The sequence below is a fragment of the Drosophila obscura genome, unplaced genomic scaffold (assembly GCF_018151105.1).
Source record: "Drosophila obscura isolate BZ-5 IFL unplaced genomic scaffold, ASM1815110v1 contig_192, whole genome shotgun sequence".
Taxonomy (NCBI): Eukaryota; Metazoa; Arthropoda; class Insecta; order Diptera; family Drosophilidae; genus Drosophila; species Drosophila obscura.
In genome coordinates this window covers 2499364-2515034 of record NW_024542781.1, presented here as the reverse complement: position 1 = coordinate 2515034, position 15671 = coordinate 2499364, and the positions used below count along the sequence as shown (strand labels likewise).

Sequence of the window (15671 nt, the reverse complement as noted above, 5' to 3'; positions counted from 1 at the left end):
TTTTGTTGCTTGGCTACTGGGATGTTGGCTGCTGGCTGCTGACTGCCACTGCCACTGTCCCTGGCGCTGGCTTTTGATTTTTATGTATTGGCGCTTGGCACACTTGGACCGCGTTGGGCTGCTTTTGGCCGGGAAACTCCGAAACCATTTAACGCGTCAGCATCAGCGTCAGCGCGCCTCACAGGCTGGCCAAAGCTAGCCCCCTAGTCGTCGCGCAGTCAGAGAGTCCCAGCCACGTTGTCCCGGACCCGGTCTTGGTCCCGTTTTTGTTCATGTTCTTGTTCTCGTTCGCGTTCTCGGACCCGTAGGCTCTGTCAGTTTCAAATTAATAGCCACGCACACACCCCAGGCACATACACACACACACACACACACATGCACAATGGCTCCGCTTCGTCCTGGGGTGTGTGAGTGTGTGTTTGCCTACTTTAGTCGTATTCGCTCCTCTGATGCTGCGGCTGCCGCTCCTCTATTATAATGGCATCATTGACTTGTGCTTTGATGGCTGCTTTGGCCCGGACAGGGCTTTGCTGGTCGTCCGCCCCTCTCGTGTGTGTGTGTGCCACAATCCGCCTCCACTCGACACTCCACTCCAGTTCTTGTATGCCCGGCTGGCGCCGTTAGCTGCCTTTTTTGAATATTCGGCTTACACTTGTGACTGCTGCTGCTGCTGCTGGGCTTCAGATCCGCCTCCTTGCACTCAGGAGCTCGTATCTTGACAAAGTTTGCTGCTTTTTAGGGGCCGGTGGGGCTTTAAACTCAGAGCTCACTCTGCTGCTGGGCTGGTCACAGATGCAGTTGCCTTTTCTTGTAAAACTTGACATTTTATTGGATTTCCAAATGATTTTCAATCAACAAGTCCATGTTATGCAATATGTAGTATATATATAGTTATTGTTATTGTTTCGCAAGCATTGCAAGAGGACATCAAATTGATTTTTACACATTTGTTCAATGGCTTGTTAAAAGGGGATTTCCTAGGTCCCAGGGGGGAGGGGACTTGTGCCTTCTGCCAGTTACGGCTTAATGGATAAACTTTAAACAATAGATATACATGACACACCGATTGTACGAGTAACGTGACTCCAAACACACACAAACACACACTGATTTTGATTATCATCAAGAGAATGAACAAAACTATTCGCATGGTAATGTGGTACATGCATTAATAATTATTTTTTGGTTAGTTACAAGTCTTAAACGCTTTCTAAACAAAATGGAAATGCCTGGATCGTAATTGTTAGTTTCGGCTGGGAAGAAACGACCGTAATTGTATAGGGATTTCTACGATTTCTGCGACCTGCAGCAGCTGCTTTGTTTTGTTTTTTGTTCACTGGGGCGCCTAATGTTGCTAATTCGTAATTTGTTCTAAATGCTACATCAAAATATATATGCACGTTTTTTTGTTGTTGTTTTTTGTATAAAATTGAATACTTTTGGCTTAGCTGCTGGGGACGCCTCTTTTTTGGCCGAATTGATATTTATGGCTATTCAAAAAATTTCTTTTTGTTTTGGAGATTCATTCTGCGTTTACAAATGCACTTTTAGAGATTCCATGCGGCTGACAATGCGGCGACGCAGCTCGGCGTATCTTCAAAAAGGGAAAATCATATTATTTATTTTTTATTTTATAATATTTTACAATTGGAAACCCACCTTTCCTTTATTTTGGCCACCTCGCGATCTACTTCCTGTTCGTAACGCTCCAGAATGGCACGACATTCGGGCAGCGATAGATTCAAAAATTGAGCAACTTCATTACTAAATCGGAACAACGAGAGTTTCTTGATTAAGAATATGTCTATATCGTGATATGGTGTCTCCGAAGACCAACCTGATTTCATCAGTTTTGCGAGTATCCACCAAAAACAAACGAGCCACATCCTCATGCGGTCCCAGGGTGACGCGCGTCACCAAGGGATATTCATCGTCTTTGAGGCGCTTCTGCTCCCCATTGTCGCGCATAATAAAGAGCGAAAAGTTCTCTGGGGCCATATCCACCTTATATTTTTCGAGCACCAAATTGATGACCTCTGGTGTGGTCACCATCGATGAGACCCATACAGACATTTGAGAGCCATATGGCGGAGTAAAGAAAGAGGTCTCCCGATTGTAGTAATGGCCATTAATGGAGCACCGACGTTTCAGTTTGGTACGAGATCTGTGATATGGAAAACGACAAACATAATTTAACTACTCACAAGGTGGACACTGCGTTGACTTACCGCCGATTGCCACTGCGACGTTTGATGGCTGCGGCTCCAGTGCGCGGCGGTCTCCTTAGAACTACTCCGTCCTCGGTTACATGCAAGCCAGACGTTCCAATTGCATCCCCGCTAGCACCTGCTGCCCCATCGCTGGCCGTATAGAGCTCCTCCGTTTGAGTGAGTTCATCCCCAGCAGCAGCTCCGCTGGTTATAGACGGAGCATCGGCACGGCTCGACTCTCCCTCGCTGCCACACCCACCTCCAGCAGCATTCTCTTTGGGATAACAGTCCATTTGGATTTGAATAAAACGTGAAGGCACATCACTGCGTCTTATGGTGGCCAGACGTTGGGGACGAAGCGTGTTATCGTCGTCGTCATCGCTGTCCGAGTACACAAAGCAACTGGGTCCCGATTTGGATCGATTTATGCCCTTTTCGAAGAGCTGTCGACCCTGCTGATATGGCTTCCTCTGCTCCTTGCTGGGCACCGTTGAAGCGGACGCCGATCCGCTCTTCTGCAAGGCGTACTGACGCTGCGCGGACCGTGGGGAGTCTACGCTGCTGCGCAGGTTCATGGTATCATTGATGAGCGATGGATCAATGTGGGAGCGAAGGGCATGCTCGCAGTTGAAGCTCTTGCTCATCACCGAGTTCTCGCCGTAAAGCTTAAGGGAGTCGTGTATCCGCGAGGGATCTATCGGCTGATTGCGCTTCAGTGTCCCATCATTTGGCTCCTTGAAGGAGTTCGTTCCGTTGACATAGTCTTGGTGTACACTACGCTTAAAGTCCTCAAAATCCATCGGCTTCAGGGTAGCATCGTCAGCGGTCTCGTAATTGTCCAGCGTGGTGGCTGTGGTGCTCACCGTGGTTGTGTTTTGGGTGTTTATATTGGTCGTTAACGAGTCCGTGGCGGTCATAAAGTTATCTGTGGTGGTGCTGCTGTTGTTGGTGGTCGATGATGGTGTGGAGCTCGAATCTGTGGTGGTAGTAGTGTTGTCCGTGGATGTTTTGCTAGGGGAGCTGTCGCTGGAGGATTGCGACGAAGGCAGTTTCACCGGCATCGTTTCATAGATCTTATCCTTGTGATTGTGACGTCTTTCCACTTGCAGCAGATCGTCAATGTCATCCCAGTCGAGCTTCTCCAGATTGTCCAGCTTTGACGGCAGCGTGCTGGACACACAACTGGTGCTGGCCGTCGCACCTTCCACCAGAGTGCCTGAAGAGTCCGTCGTGGTTGTATCGTCGTCGTCGTTTAAGACCTTTCCATTTGTCCCCTCTTTGCTGTTCCCTGTCGTATTGGCAGAGGCATCTTCGGGTGTTGTGGGCAGTTCGGATATTTCATTTAAGCTGCAAGAGTCGAAGGTCATGCTCTCCGACAGCGACACATCGGTGGAGAGGGCATCTACCTCGCCGGTTGTGGTTGTCGGCGGTGCCAGCGATTCGCTAGCCTCGTTCTCTTTGTCCGAACTGCTGTCCTGTGGGTGAAATTTTTTATTAAAAGGGATTACTCCTGATGCAAAATCTAGTCATTCCTACATCCGCTTTGGAGCTGCGACAGGAGTTCCTCTTGCGCACCACAAACGTACGTTGATCATCGTCTTCCTTGAGGTGGATTACTCCTTGCACTCCCCAATAGACGCGCAGGGCTCCCTCCAATATCAAGCGGTTATTGACCTCACGGCTACGTATCTCCAGGCTTTTATTGTCGTAGAATTGATTGTAGAGCTGTGAATTAATCATGAATCATTGTTAGCATGCAAGGATTGAGTGGATTCGATTGGGCCCGCACCTTTAATTTCGATTCAAAGTGATCGCGCGGCAGTGTGGGTCCATTCGGTTGAGCGCCAGTTGATTTCTGGTTTCCCTTGATGCCATAGCTCTTGTGTGACTCAACCCTCGTGCCATGGCCAAAGAGTTGCGGTCCGAACAGGGCTCCATAGCAGGGCACATGACAATAAGGCACACCTTTGTGCTAAAAAGGAAATCCCGAATGGAAGGAGAATCGTTGGGATATTACGACCTGCTATCAATCAAACTGATGCAGTATTTACCTCAGCATGCTGGCCGGGATTCAGCCGCTTACCGCACTCCTCGCAGCGCAAACATTCCGGATGCCAATCATAGCCGAGCGACTGTTTACGTTCCGCTGTGATGCGAGGCAACAAAAACGATTATAAATAATTTAAATGTTATTTACAAAAGGCAAGTGTCTGCGGCTGTGTGCGTTGCGTTGCGTATGCGAATGTGTGTGCGGGGGTGTATTTGTATATTACCGAAGAAAACGGGTTTGCCGCACTTGTGGCACTTCCACATTCCGGCGCTGCTGCTGTCTCAGCTGTGCCCGGGACGCCACCAATTGGTCAAGGCAGGTCAACGCTTCCTGGTGCCTGGGGACTGGGATACTGGATCGGATCTGGATCTGGATGGGCGTGTATATGACGTTTCAGCTTTGCCTCTGGCGATTTTATTCCGCAGTCGAGGGCCGTGTGACGTAAAGATAATACACCGCCACGAGATTTATGCAAATTAATAAAGTTGAAGCGAACACGAAACGCAAATAGAACGCAAGACAAAGGGTAAACACATGAAGGGAACAGAACGGAAAGAAACAGAGCGAGAGAGTCGAGTGCGCTCACTGGGCCATTGGAGTGGCTAAGCGCATGATATGCATGGTTTTATAAATGAAACTGGCACTGGACACGTCCAAACTGCAGGCAAAATGCATGTGCAGGGAAAATATATGTTTTTTTAAACGGATAATTGCACCAAAAAACCAAAACCAGTGTGACCGGACTGCGGATCGATCAAATATACCGCCTGACCCTTTGAAATATACCGAAATATAACTTCTCAGTTTTAAAAAATACCTTAAATATACAGAGATGAAAAAACTGGCCTCGTATCTCAATTTTACACAAGATTGGCTAAATTTAACCACTCCCTTTTATTGGATAGTTTATAAAATAACAACGGCCAAGCATAAAACGTTTTCAGTCATGAGTTTGACCTATTCTTTATGTGTTTTTCCAAACTGCTTTGATACCAGTGATGCCGATCTAGCATATCTAGCTTTTATTTTAATTCAGATATTCTGGCAGCACTGGTCGATAATAACGCATTTGGCCAGAAATAGTAATAATTTCAAGTAGAAAGTGAGACTTTTTAGTTTATGTTCGTTCGCGCCTGTGAATTTCGTTAATTTACCCCGTTAATCTCACGATTTGATCCATTTGAATCATTAAGAACGAGAGTGTTGATGTGTCTGCGTGGTTTGAATACAATGTGAGCGTGCCCTTGGAGTGTGTCTGCCCACAATTAGGTTCTCACGGATCGAAACCGCAACCGAAGCAAGAGAGAAGCAGCAACAGGCCAAAATATTGCAGCCTAGAGCCTATCTCTCGGTCTTAATTAGCAAATAGCCAACAGTGCAAGTGCCTCAGCAACAGGCCAGCCAGGCAGTGTGTGTGTGTGTGTTTTGTTGGGTGTTGGTTGGTGTCTTTCGTTTGTGTTTAATAATGCGCGCCACAATCGAGTTTGAGGAATGCCTAAAGGATTCGCCGAGATTCAGGTGCGTATCAAGGCCATGCCATGGCCATCCATCCGTCTCTTCCCTACCCCCATACTCGCGTATCTTTTGCTGAGCCTGCCTTTTTTCGTGCTGTTTCCGCTTTAGGCAGTTGATATTTTTGCATTACTGCGATGCGAGAGAGCAGAGACGAGGCGAGAGCCTCGGGCCATGTAGCGTGACTGGTTGCTATCAGCCACCCACCCCCTCATTCTGCCATTCTGTGTCTCTGTTCTCCATCCACGGCTCAAACGCTGCTTCGGGCTTAATCATCAATCGAACAAACTTTGCACTTCTCCGTCCCGTCACTGCTTTGGAATTTGTTTCAGCCAATGGAAAACTATTGCACATCCCTCCCTCTCTCTCGTGCCATCCATCCCCTGGTCCCACCAATTTCTATTGTTTCCCCACTAATTGTCGAACAGACAGACATTTGGATGATAAGATTTCACCAAAATTGACTCTGCTTTCGCTCGTAAACACAAACAAACTCCGATGAGGCGACAAATCGATGCTTTTAGAGAGCAGCAGAGAAAATGATTAGCACCAGAAGAGGCGACGCAACAGTTCGTTCAGTCTGCCCTGCAGCTCCGCTTTAATTGGAGGCGCAAATATCGCTTTAATAAAGCAGCATGGCATAAATTAAAAGTGTCGTCGTAAACACAAAACGACACAAAGAGTCTACTCGGACAACCGATGGCTTCTTGGATTAAGCACGCACAGATAATGTTTTGTTCAAAGGCAACTTTAATCGTCACAACAGCAAGAGCATCGTCAGCATCCCCAGCATCCCCATTTCCATTCCCATTCCTACCATCTACAGCATCTGCTGTGCTTGTGCTGTTGTTTACATTTTCAAGATTGTGCTAACGTTTTCAATTTGTTTTTTGTGTATGTCCAGACAATTTGTGTCCAAGGAGGAAGGCGATATTGAGCACTTGGAGCAGAGGCTGGAGAAAATCATCAAGCTGTGCAATGTGGCCGTCGACTCGGGCAAGGAGTATGTCAAGAACCAGAGGTAAATGCGCATATAAATTCCGCCGTCTCATGCATATTCATTGATATCGATTCACAACCGTTCCACCTGCCATGTCAACAGCGCCTTTGCCATGTCCTTGTGGGATCTGCAGCAGCATTTTCTCGACAACAAAAACGCCCACAATGCGCTGGGAAAGTTGATTCATTGCTTCCAGGTGGGTCCAAGCAGGTTGTTTCGGCTAAAATGGGTCCCTAAATTTAACCATTTTTTTTTGGATTCCAGGAAATGAACAAGTTCCATACGATTCTGTTGGATCAGGCCAGTCGCACGGTGCTCAAAAATCTTACTGTATTTGTTAAGGACGACATCAATCAGGTGAAGGACTACAAGGGACACTTTCTCAAGGTATCCGAGGGCTATGACAATGCATTGATAAAGAACGCTCAGGTTCGTTTCAAATCATCTTCAGATTCTTCGTGATATTATAATCTCTCTTTTTCGCAGGCCAGTAAAAATCGTCCACAGGAAGTGCAAGAGGCAGCCAATATCCTTTCAGCCTCGAAATCCTGCTTCCAGCATACCGCCTTGGATTATGTCAACTATATAACGCTGGCGCAATCCCGCAAAGTCCCATCCATACTGTCCACGGTGAGTAAAGAAGTCCCCGAAGAGTGCCAGCCTAAGCATTTCTTATCTTTCATGAATGAAAAGGGGTCTCTGCCTCTGCGCGGAGTACCAGACTTCTACATATGAGTAAATAAAGCCACGGAGCTGGGGGGGGTTTTGTTATTGGCATGACGTCACTATTGTTGTGTGATATATAGATAAGTACATATGTACTGTACTGTACTGATTGCTATTTTTGCCTGTATTGCATATCTATAACCAATGATCAGCAGTCGTTGAGTCAGTCCAGTCGTTGAGTGTACGGCATGGCACTTACAGTTGTCTATAGGGAGTGCTTGCTGCTGGATCGACGTGGACCTAGCCTTTTCTTTGTATTTGTCACGTTTTCATGCTGATCTTCTTCTGTTATTTTGCATGTTTTTTCGGGTGTTCGGGCGACAGCTGCTGGACTACTATCAGGCGTGCGTGACCTACTACCATCAGGGCTTTGACTTGTGCAACGATTTCGACGAGTTCTTCAAGAACATCAGCGAGGATTTGAATGCCCTGCGTGGCGATTATCAGCAGCTGGAGAAGGTCATGCAGAATCGACACATGAGCGTGAATCGCTATTGCGATTCGAATACGAATAGTGCCTCGAACAAAATCGAGGGATATTTGTTTAAGAAAAAATCAAAGGGCTTCAAGACCTGGTGCAGGCGTTGGTTCTATCTGAGCGACAACCAGCTGGTCTACAGGTGGGTTCATGGCTCTCCATTTCCATCATTTCAAACATCCCCCCGCATATCCCGCCAAAACCCACCCCCACCCACTCTCCCACCATTTGCTTGCTTAGTTAATCGTCTACTTTTATTTGCAAACTTTTGATTTTTGTGATGTTTTATTGTGTTGTGATGTGATGGTGATGTGTTGTGCTGAACGCTGAAGTGATTTGGATTCGCATTGCAGAAAACGCAGCAACGAGGACTCGTTTTCGGTCATGGAGGAGGACCTGCGCATCTGCAGTGTGCGGCCGGTGAACGAGGGCGATCGCCGCTTCTGTTTCGAAGTGATTTCGCCAACCAAGTGAGTACCCTCGAATCGCTGCCATCCACAGATAACAAGGTTCTAATCATTTTCCACTCCCATTTAGATCTCACATTCTCCAGGCTGACTCAGCCGACATGCTTTCCCTGTGGATTTCCGCACTGCAGCACAGTATTGGGGCAGCTATTCAGCACGACGCCACGCACCACTCGCGGCCCCAGTCAACGAACATGCCCAATGCACTGCCTGCTAAGCGGAGAATGTAAGTGGAAAAACGTAATAAATAGAAATGTGTTCATGATTTTCTATTGCCATTACTCATGCAGCCACTGGGAGGAGTTCTTAAAGATACCCGGCAATGCACAATGCTGCGACTGCCGCAGCCAGGATCCGCGCTGGGCATCCATCAATCTGGGCATTACGCTGTGCATCGAGTGCTCTGGAGTCCATCGCAGCCTCGGCGTCCACTACAGCAAGGTTCGCTCTCTGACTTTGGATGCCTGGGAGACGGAGAATGTCAAGGTCATGATGGAGCTCGGCAACGAGGTGGTTAATCGTATATATGAGGCACGGGTGGGCGATGACTGTGAGCTCAAGCGTCCCACGGAGCAGTGTGAGATTGGAGTGCGCGAGGCTTGGATTAAGGCAAAGTATGTGGAGCGACGGTTTGTGTGCGCCATGCCCAAGCCGCAGGAGCTGCTGGCCAGTGAAACAGCCGAGGTGCTGAGCATAGACAGCGGCGGTGTGGCGGACGAAGGTGGCAGCGGTGGTGGCAGCAACATTCTTGGCAAACATGCCACGCTACCGTTGGGCGGAACACGAAAGTGGGCTGTCAAAAAGCTGCGCAGGAGGCGACAGCAGCGTTCTCTGCCAAAAACATTGAGCGACGATCCAAGCATCTATAATACGGCCAAAACTGGCGACGAGCTGGACGAAGATGATGATGACGAGTCCATCAACATTCCATCAATGTCGTTGAGCATCTCGCGCGACGATTTGTTAGTCATTGGCGATGACCTAGGCCTGGACAGCTATGAGACGCCCTGCATCTTGGGCAGCGATCAGGAGAGCACCGAAGGCGAGTCCGATCCGGAGCTACCGGAAGAGGTGCCCTTTACACAGCTGGACGCGAATCAGTTGCTTTACAAGGCATCGGTTGTGCACAATCTTCCGGTTATGTGCATGGCCTTTGCCCTGGGCGCCGACAAGACATGGAAGAATGCCCAGGATCGTCAGCGCTCATTTCTGCATCAGGCCGTGATCTCCGGCTCTGTGATGGCCTGCGAATATCTGCTGCTGAATGGAGCAGCCATCGATGCGGTCGATGAGCTCGGCTACAGTGCCCTTCACATATCCACGGCCAAGGGGCACATCGCCCAAGTGTATCTGCTATTGAAAAACAAGGCCGCCTACGACCTGGCATCCAGTGATGGCAAAAAGGCCCTGGACATAGCCGTGGATCAGAAAAATGCCGACATTGTAACACTGTAAGTAGAACACTTTTCCCTAATCGAACCGAATCGTTGATGCAATTGCAAATTTCAATATTTTACAGTCTTCGTCTGACGCGACTCAATGATGAGATTGGCCTGAACGACGAATACAATGGCGAGGATGAGACGTACAAGGATGTGATGAAGGACTTCTCCAACTTTGCCGCCAGTCAGCCGCGCATGTTGCGTCAGCGCAATGACTCAAACACACTAGAATCCCAGCGCAGCTCTCTGACCAACTCAGACTAGCAGAGGGCTAGTACGGGTGCTAGTACGCCGACTCCGACGCGTCTAAAAAGTTGAAAACTTACTCGTTATTATGGATATTGTATGGATTAGTTAGTTAGGGCGCATATTGGATTGTTATTGGCTTTATAGCGCGCATTACGCATACCAACTGTTAAACGGTTTCGATGTCTTCTCAATTGTCACCCACTCAATGGACGTCGGATTTCTGTAGGCAATCTCACCTTGAAAGGCGCTTCCCATTAAACGTACGATTACACACTTTCAATGCATTTTGCAAAACAAACATACATACATATATCTGATATATACTTACATTTGATTTATGTTCCGAGGCATTTCAAGTCCGTGTTTAGCTTAAGCTTAAAGTTATACGTATTTATAGAGTAAATGATCATTTAAAATACATGTATTTGCCTATAACGTATTGTACATCATCTTATGTGGTATTTATTACACGATATTTTGTATTGTAACAATGCTACATATACTATATGTATGCGTGTATGTATGAAGAATGTACTATGTCTAGCTAGAAATTATGTATTGTATTGTATGTCATGTATCTCGGTGTTTAAGAGCTGTTTCAATGTTTGCATGTTTTTTAAATGTTTTCAAAGCAATCCGATACATATGTTGATGATGTTTGGTGCCAACTGTTGTGAGCATCCCCCCCTAGTTTCAGAATAAAATTGTAACTTATTCGAATTAACTTAATTACAAATGATTCTTGCTGTTTCTCCTCTGCCACCGCAGAGAGTAAGTACAAGTATGAAATTCTTTTTTATTGCAGCTAAAACTCGATCAAACTCTTTAGTCACGTGGAATATACAATTAAAACTAAACCGATTGAAACTCAAGCTCGCCCAACTCCGGCTCTGGTTCGGAAGTATAGTCGACCCTTTTGTCTTGGATCTTGTGGACAGTCTGGAGATGTCGCTGAACGGCGCTGCGATCGTTGAACTGTCGCCCACATTCCGTGCAGGAGAACATGACACCAGCATGGGCAACGAGATGGCGACTGAGGCCCGACACATGATTGAAGCTGCGCTCGCAAAGATGGCACTTGTGCGTACGTGAGTTTCCCATGTGTACCCGAGCAATGTGCTGTTGCAGGTTGGACTTTTGGGCAAAGCAGCTTTGGCACTGCGAACACTTGTGACGCTTTGCCCCCGTGTGGATGTCCATGTGGCGTTTGAGGACTTCGCGCTGCGAAAAGGACAGGTCACACTCATCACATTTGTAGGGCTTGAGGCCCGTGTGGATAATCATATGGCGCTTGAGGGAGCTGGCGCAGGACAGTTGCAGCTCACAAATGGGGCACTGCAGCGAGCCACCCTTGCCGTTCTTCAGGCTCTTTATGTGGGAATTGTGGTGGCGCGTCAGCAGCTTCTCTGTGGGGAAGGCCGTTGGGCACATTTGACACTGAAACGTCTTCACCGTATCGGTGACGCGACAGGCCTTTGGTTGGGCCTCACGAGGCGACTGCTTCGACACAAACTCGCTCGATCGCTTCCGTTTGCCTGCCTGCCGGCTCTCACGTTTGAGTGGTTTCTCCTTGGGCTAAAAGGATACGCAGAATGTTATAGGGAATATCCATTAGTCTACAATCGACTTACCACAATGATGAGGTTCTGATCAAAGTTGTAGACCTGCGGCTCCTCAGATATGTCGCCGTCCAAGTTAAATACCACAACATCGCCCATTTCCTCCGATTTCTCGCCGCTGAACTGAATCTCCCCGTCGTCCTTAACTGCACAGGGTGAAGCAGGGTTAATTAATCTATATGATGTCGCTTTCGCATAGAATCTCATACTAACTGTTGTAAGAAGTGATGTCGCTGTCCTGTTGAAACTCTGGCGGAGGGCTGTCGTCCTTGGGCTCCACCGTACTGGTCGAATTGATAATGTAAATTTCTCCATCCTCAGTCCTCACCACATCTCCTGCACCGACATCGACCATCTTAATATCACTAAACTCGTGAGTAGTGGCATCTGTTGGGCCGTCTTCGTCTATGTCGATTGGGTCCAAATCAACTTCATCAGCGGCTGAAGTCTCTGGATCGCCGCCAAGCACGAATTCGACATCTTCCGCTTTCAAGCATTGTACGGGCGGGTGCTTTGAGGCAGAGCTGAGACGCCGTTTAATTGGATGCTTGAGAAGTGAGGCGGCGGGCAGCGAATCTGGCACGGTCTCTTGGGATACGACTTTTGTTTCCGGATCCATGGGTTCCCACGAACCGGCTTTCTTTTCGGTTAGGAATACTTCTAGTTCGCCCACGAGTTTGGCCAGTTGCTCCCTACGAATCTCCTCGTTCACTTCGTTGCGAAGTTCCTCCCGCACATCCTTGCGCACTTCGTCCGCCAGCTCTTGGCGCAGCACCAAACGCGAGGCTTCCAAACGCTTGGCGTACTCCCGCTCCTGATCCTTCTTGAACTGTTCACGCCATTTCTCGACCACTGCCTCGCGCACCTTGTCTTGCTGGGCTATGAATGCCAGCGACTCCTCAAACTCCAGCTCATCCTCGTCGTAGTCATCCGACTCCTTTGAAAAGACGCGGCTTTTCTTGCCCAAGCCTAGAAGGCGTATGTGTTTGCGCAGTTTCTTCTCTGTCGCCTGGCTGCGTTGGCGGAAGAGGAACGACTTCTCCAGTTGGTAGCGGCACTCCTCGCATATCTTTTTGGGGAATGGATCTGATGGCTTTGTGTCCAGTGAGACACAGGCCATCAGACGCATCGGAATGGACAGCTCCGTGGCATCCTCGCCAAAAATGGTGTAGGCATCTAGATGCTCCTTCAGACACAGGCGGCACAAGGTCTTCAAGTCGGGGTATCCCGCCTCTGGCATCGCAATTAATTTTCGGGATTCCTAAAATTAACAACAATTTGAGACGCCAGCAGTGTGATAATAGTGTGACCGAAGAAAACAGGACTTAGCCCACTTAGCCCCCCTCTATTTAAAACATTTTAAACACCTTGAGTTAAATCGCAGAGAATAACACTGTTTGTAAGTGTTCTTTGCAGCTCCATCCTTTCTATTTACCTACAAACAAAATTGTATTACTATATGTTTTACCTGAAATGCGCTAAAATGTTTCAAGCTTAATCATTTTATTTTTTTTAATTAAATACTCAAGGGTCGACAATGGGTTAATCGTTCTCTGTGCATGATCGGAAATCATATTCCTCAATTTTGATATTCTGTTCAATATTTATAGCTAACTAGCCCTCTCAGCACTAAAATTTTAATTGTATCCAATTTGTCAATTAAATTTGGATAAGACTGGCTGGATTTCAGAACTCATTTTTAATTGAATTGCTTACAAAATATGGTCCAAACTAAAACGGACATAGCATAAATGGTAAGTGTGTACCAGAATTTGACGTCATTGTTGCTGGTCAACCAAGTTTCTGCTATGCGTAATGACTTTTTTATACCTTATTTCCTTTAATTAATGTTTCAAACATTTATATTGATTTTCGGATTAGTAAAATACTAATACTACTGGAGCCCTCATCACTGTTCATATACTTTTCTATGATAAATTGTTTAATTTCCTAAAAGATTCCCTTATTTTAGGCACTAATTTATATATAATTAATGGTCCTTTGATGTCAATGATGATGTTTTACATGGTAACTACACGCTAACTACACATTTCGAGACACTACACTGACGAAATTAATCACATTCCCCGATTTTGATATTCGATTTACTAGCTAGCTAGGACCCTCAGCACTACACACATAGTTTTACCCCATTGATTAATAAATTTCCCACGGGATTAGTTAATTTGAAAGACTTTTTTTAATTGGATTGTTTTCATAATAATGTTCAAGCAAAAAAGGTCGAAACATAAAACGTACGTAGACTCATATCTGCTACACGCAACCAGAGCAGTGCTGCAAAACGGATTTGCCCAAGAGCGCGTGAATTTCAAATAAATAATGTAATACAATTCTCTTAGATATCTTTTATATTATTCTATAACTATATACGCGTGCCAAAAAAATTGATTTTATATATAGCTTATGACAATCATAGCAAGCTTGACAAGTATAACTATTAAAAAACACATACACATATGGATACATATAGTTATGGTCATTATTGCGGCCGATGCTACGACACGGTCGAATGACGCCTATCACCGCATCTAAGACGACAGCGCACACAGTTAACAGGGTCCACGGCTGCCGAGTCGTACCGTTGGCTGTGCTTGCGACACAATATGCCACGCTCCTTCCGGCGTGGGCTATCTTTTATCTTTTTCGGAGTTTCGAAACGAACTTTCTTGAGAGATGGAGGCTTCGGCTTGGTTACTTCAGTGGTAGGTCCAAAAGACAGGAACGTATCGGTGCTGAAATCTTCTCGCAAGTGATTCAATTCTGTACCCGTCATGGGTATTTCCACCATGGTCACTGGCACAATTTGTCTAGGAGCTGTGGCTGGTGCTGTGTTCGAAGGAGTTTTCGGATCTGGATCATCATCTGAAATTTATGAAATAGTTTTAGCCAACGACAAGATTTTCCACATCAAGAGAACTGACCTAGAAGATCCACAATGCTCACATTGGCATCTTCCATGGCCTCCTCAACGCGCTTGATAGCCACTGCCCCGGGCTGAGCTTCAGCTTCGTAAAAGTCGGATCCTTCAACCGCAATCCCCTGACACACGGACGTAACGCTTACCGGCTGCAGTGTCTCCGAGTCGGAGCAGTAGCTCTCGGAGTCATTGACATTGCCGTAGAGTGTCTCGTTGCGTTTGCGTAGGAAGAATCGCTGCATCTCATAGAACACATCATCCAGGACGCTGATGCGGCACTTCTTCTTCGCGTCTTCCACAACTAGCTCCTCCACTTCCTGGCGCACCTCTTGTTCGATCTCCGTGCGCACTTCCAGCTTGCATACGCTGAGCAGCTGCTTTTTGTAGGAATCGATTTCGGTCCGGATAAGTTCAGCCGTCTGCATGCGCCACTGAGCGCTGCTCTCGGAGCAGGCTGTGGCTGTGCAGCCCGCCACATCGTGCAACTCAAACTCCTCCTCGGCGGCCACCAAATTGTCTACCAGCGTGCCATTCGGGTCCTGGCTCTGCAGCACCTTGTTACGCCGCAGCCTTCTATCCGCGGCGTGGCAGCGTTTGCGAAAGGCATAGTACTCCTCGACTCGCAAACGGCATACCGCACAGATGCGCTGAGGCAGATCATCGTTAGGCTGCACCTCGACAGCAGTGCAAGCCATTATCCTTACGGCGGTTTGCCCATTGAAAATCGAAAAGGTGGCGTCGCTTGCTAGACACAGACGGCACACATTAAACATTGTTTGACAGCACGGGACGAAACAAAAAACAAGCACAAATACAAGACTTTTGAGTTTTATATCTCTGTCTTTGTATTTTTTACAAAACAATTAACACTTTAAAATGTAAAAAATTTGAATCAAAAAATGTTTGTTGTTTTGAGGCAGTGTGACCGCGGATTTATCAATAAAATATACCGCCTGAAACCCTCTGAAATATACTGAAAT

General features: G+C 47.0%; 4 protein-coding genes across 6 annotated transcripts; 1 reads left to right on the top strand and 3 right to left on the bottom strand.

Moving 5' to 3' along the window:
* Nucleotides 1–811: 811 nt before the first annotated feature.
* On the bottom strand, nucleotides 812–5003 carry LOC111065621 (cell wall protein DAN4). Its single transcript, XM_022353873.2, has 8 exons — nucleotides 4484–5003; nucleotides 4262–4356; nucleotides 4000–4182; nucleotides 3747–3935; nucleotides 2229–3685; nucleotides 1838–2164; nucleotides 1660–1764; nucleotides 812–1594 (listed from the first exon to the last, which is right to left on the bottom strand). The coding sequence occupies exons 1-8, from the start codon at nucleotides 4521–4523 to the stop codon at nucleotides 1534–1536; spliced, it is 2457 nt and encodes an 818-aa protein (XP_022209565.1). The 5' UTR covers nucleotides 4524–5003; the 3' UTR covers nucleotides 812–1533.
* Nucleotides 5004–5336: 333 nt separating this feature from the next.
* LOC111065690 (arf-GAP with coiled-coil, ANK repeat and PH domain-containing protein 2) lies at nucleotides 5337–10863 on the top strand. Of its 3 annotated transcripts, none has more exons than XM_022354008.2 (10): nucleotides 5337–5778; nucleotides 6677–6793; nucleotides 6875–6968; nucleotides 7037–7201; nucleotides 7259–7402; nucleotides 7823–8118; nucleotides 8330–8446; nucleotides 8514–8669; nucleotides 8734–9894; nucleotides 9963–10863. In XM_022354008.2, exons 1-10 carry the CDS (start codon nucleotides 5726–5728, stop codon nucleotides 10147–10149), a joined length of 2490 nt encoding a protein of 829 aa, XP_022209700.1. In that variant the 5' UTR covers nucleotides 5337–5725; the 3' UTR covers nucleotides 10150–10863. The 3 variants fall into 3 exon arrangements, with proteins under 3 accessions (XP_022209700.1, XP_022209699.1, XP_022209701.1); XM_022354007.2 differs by having other exon boundaries at nucleotides 8309–8446; XM_022354009.2 differs by lacking the exons at nucleotides 5337–5778; nucleotides 6677–6793; nucleotides 6875–6968; nucleotides 7037–7201; nucleotides 7259–7402 and having other exon boundaries at nucleotides 7684–8118; nucleotides 8309–8446.
* LOC111065692 (zinc finger and SCAN domain-containing protein 21) lies at nucleotides 10542–13070 on the bottom strand. Its single transcript, XM_022354010.2, has 3 exons — nucleotides 11967–13070; nucleotides 11766–11899; nucleotides 10542–11709 (listed from the first exon to the last, which is right to left on the bottom strand). The coding sequence occupies exons 1-3, from the start codon at nucleotides 12991–12993 to the stop codon at nucleotides 10987–10989; spliced, it is 1884 nt and encodes a 627-aa protein (XP_022209702.2). The 5' UTR covers nucleotides 12994–13070; the 3' UTR covers nucleotides 10542–10986.
* A 1104-nt stretch (nucleotides 13071–14174) lies between these two features.
* LOC111065693 lies at nucleotides 14175–15524 on the bottom strand. Its single transcript, XM_022354013.2, has 2 exons — nucleotides 14696–15524; nucleotides 14175–14636 (listed from the first exon to the last, which is right to left on the bottom strand). Exons 1-2 carry the CDS (start codon nucleotides 15462–15464, stop codon nucleotides 14269–14271), a joined length of 1137 nt encoding a protein of 378 aa, XP_022209705.2. The 5' UTR covers nucleotides 15465–15524; the 3' UTR covers nucleotides 14175–14268.
* Nucleotides 15525–15671: the final 147 nt, after the last annotated feature.

Excerpts from the sequence above, each read along its gene's own strand:
- LOC111065621 (XM_022353873.2), bottom strand. The coding sequence starts at position 4,523 with ATGTGGAAGTGCCACAAGTGCGGCAAACCCGTTTTCTTCG. Across the intron at positions 4,357-4,483 it reads CGGCAAACCCGTTTTCTTCG|CGGAACGTAAACAGTCGCTC; the intron begins GTAATATACAAA and ends CTCGCATCACAG. Across the intron at positions 2,165-2,228 it reads CGTCGCAGTGGCAATCGGCG|ATCTCGTACCAAACTGAAAC; the intron begins GTAAGTCAACGC and ends TCCATATCACAG.
- LOC111065690 (XM_022354007.2), top strand. The coding sequence starts at position 5,726 with ATGCGCGCCACAATCGAGTTTGAGGAATGCCTAAAGGATTCGCCGAGA. Across the intron at positions 6,794-6,874 it reads GAGTATGTCAAGAACCAGAG|CGCCTTTGCCATGTCCTTGT; the intron begins GTAAATGCGCAT and ends CCATGTCAACAG. Across the intron at positions 8,119-8,308 it reads GACAACCAGCTGGTCTACAG|TGATTTGGATTCGCATTGCA; the intron begins GTGGGTTCATGG and ends TGAACGCTGAAG.
- LOC111065692 (XM_022354010.2), bottom strand. The coding sequence starts at position 12,993 with ATGCCAGAGGCGGGATACCCCGACTTGAAGACCTTGTGCCGCCTGTGT. Across the intron at positions 11,900-11,966 it reads CGACATCACTTCTTACAACA|TTAAGGACGACGGGGAGATT; the intron begins GTTAGTATGAGA and ends CACCCTGTGCAG. Across the intron at positions 11,710-11,765 it reads ATCAGAACCTCATCATTGTG|CCCAAGGAGAAACCACTCAA; the intron begins GTAAGTCGATTG and ends GTATCCTTTTAG.
- LOC111065693 (XM_022354013.2), bottom strand. The coding sequence starts at position 15,464 with ATGTTTAATGTGTGCCGTCTGTGTCTAGCAAGCGACGCCACCTTTTCG. Across the intron at positions 14,637-14,695 it reads GAGCATTGTGGATCTTCTAG|ATGATGATCCAGATCCGAAA; the intron begins GTCAGTTCTCTT and ends CATAAATTTCAG.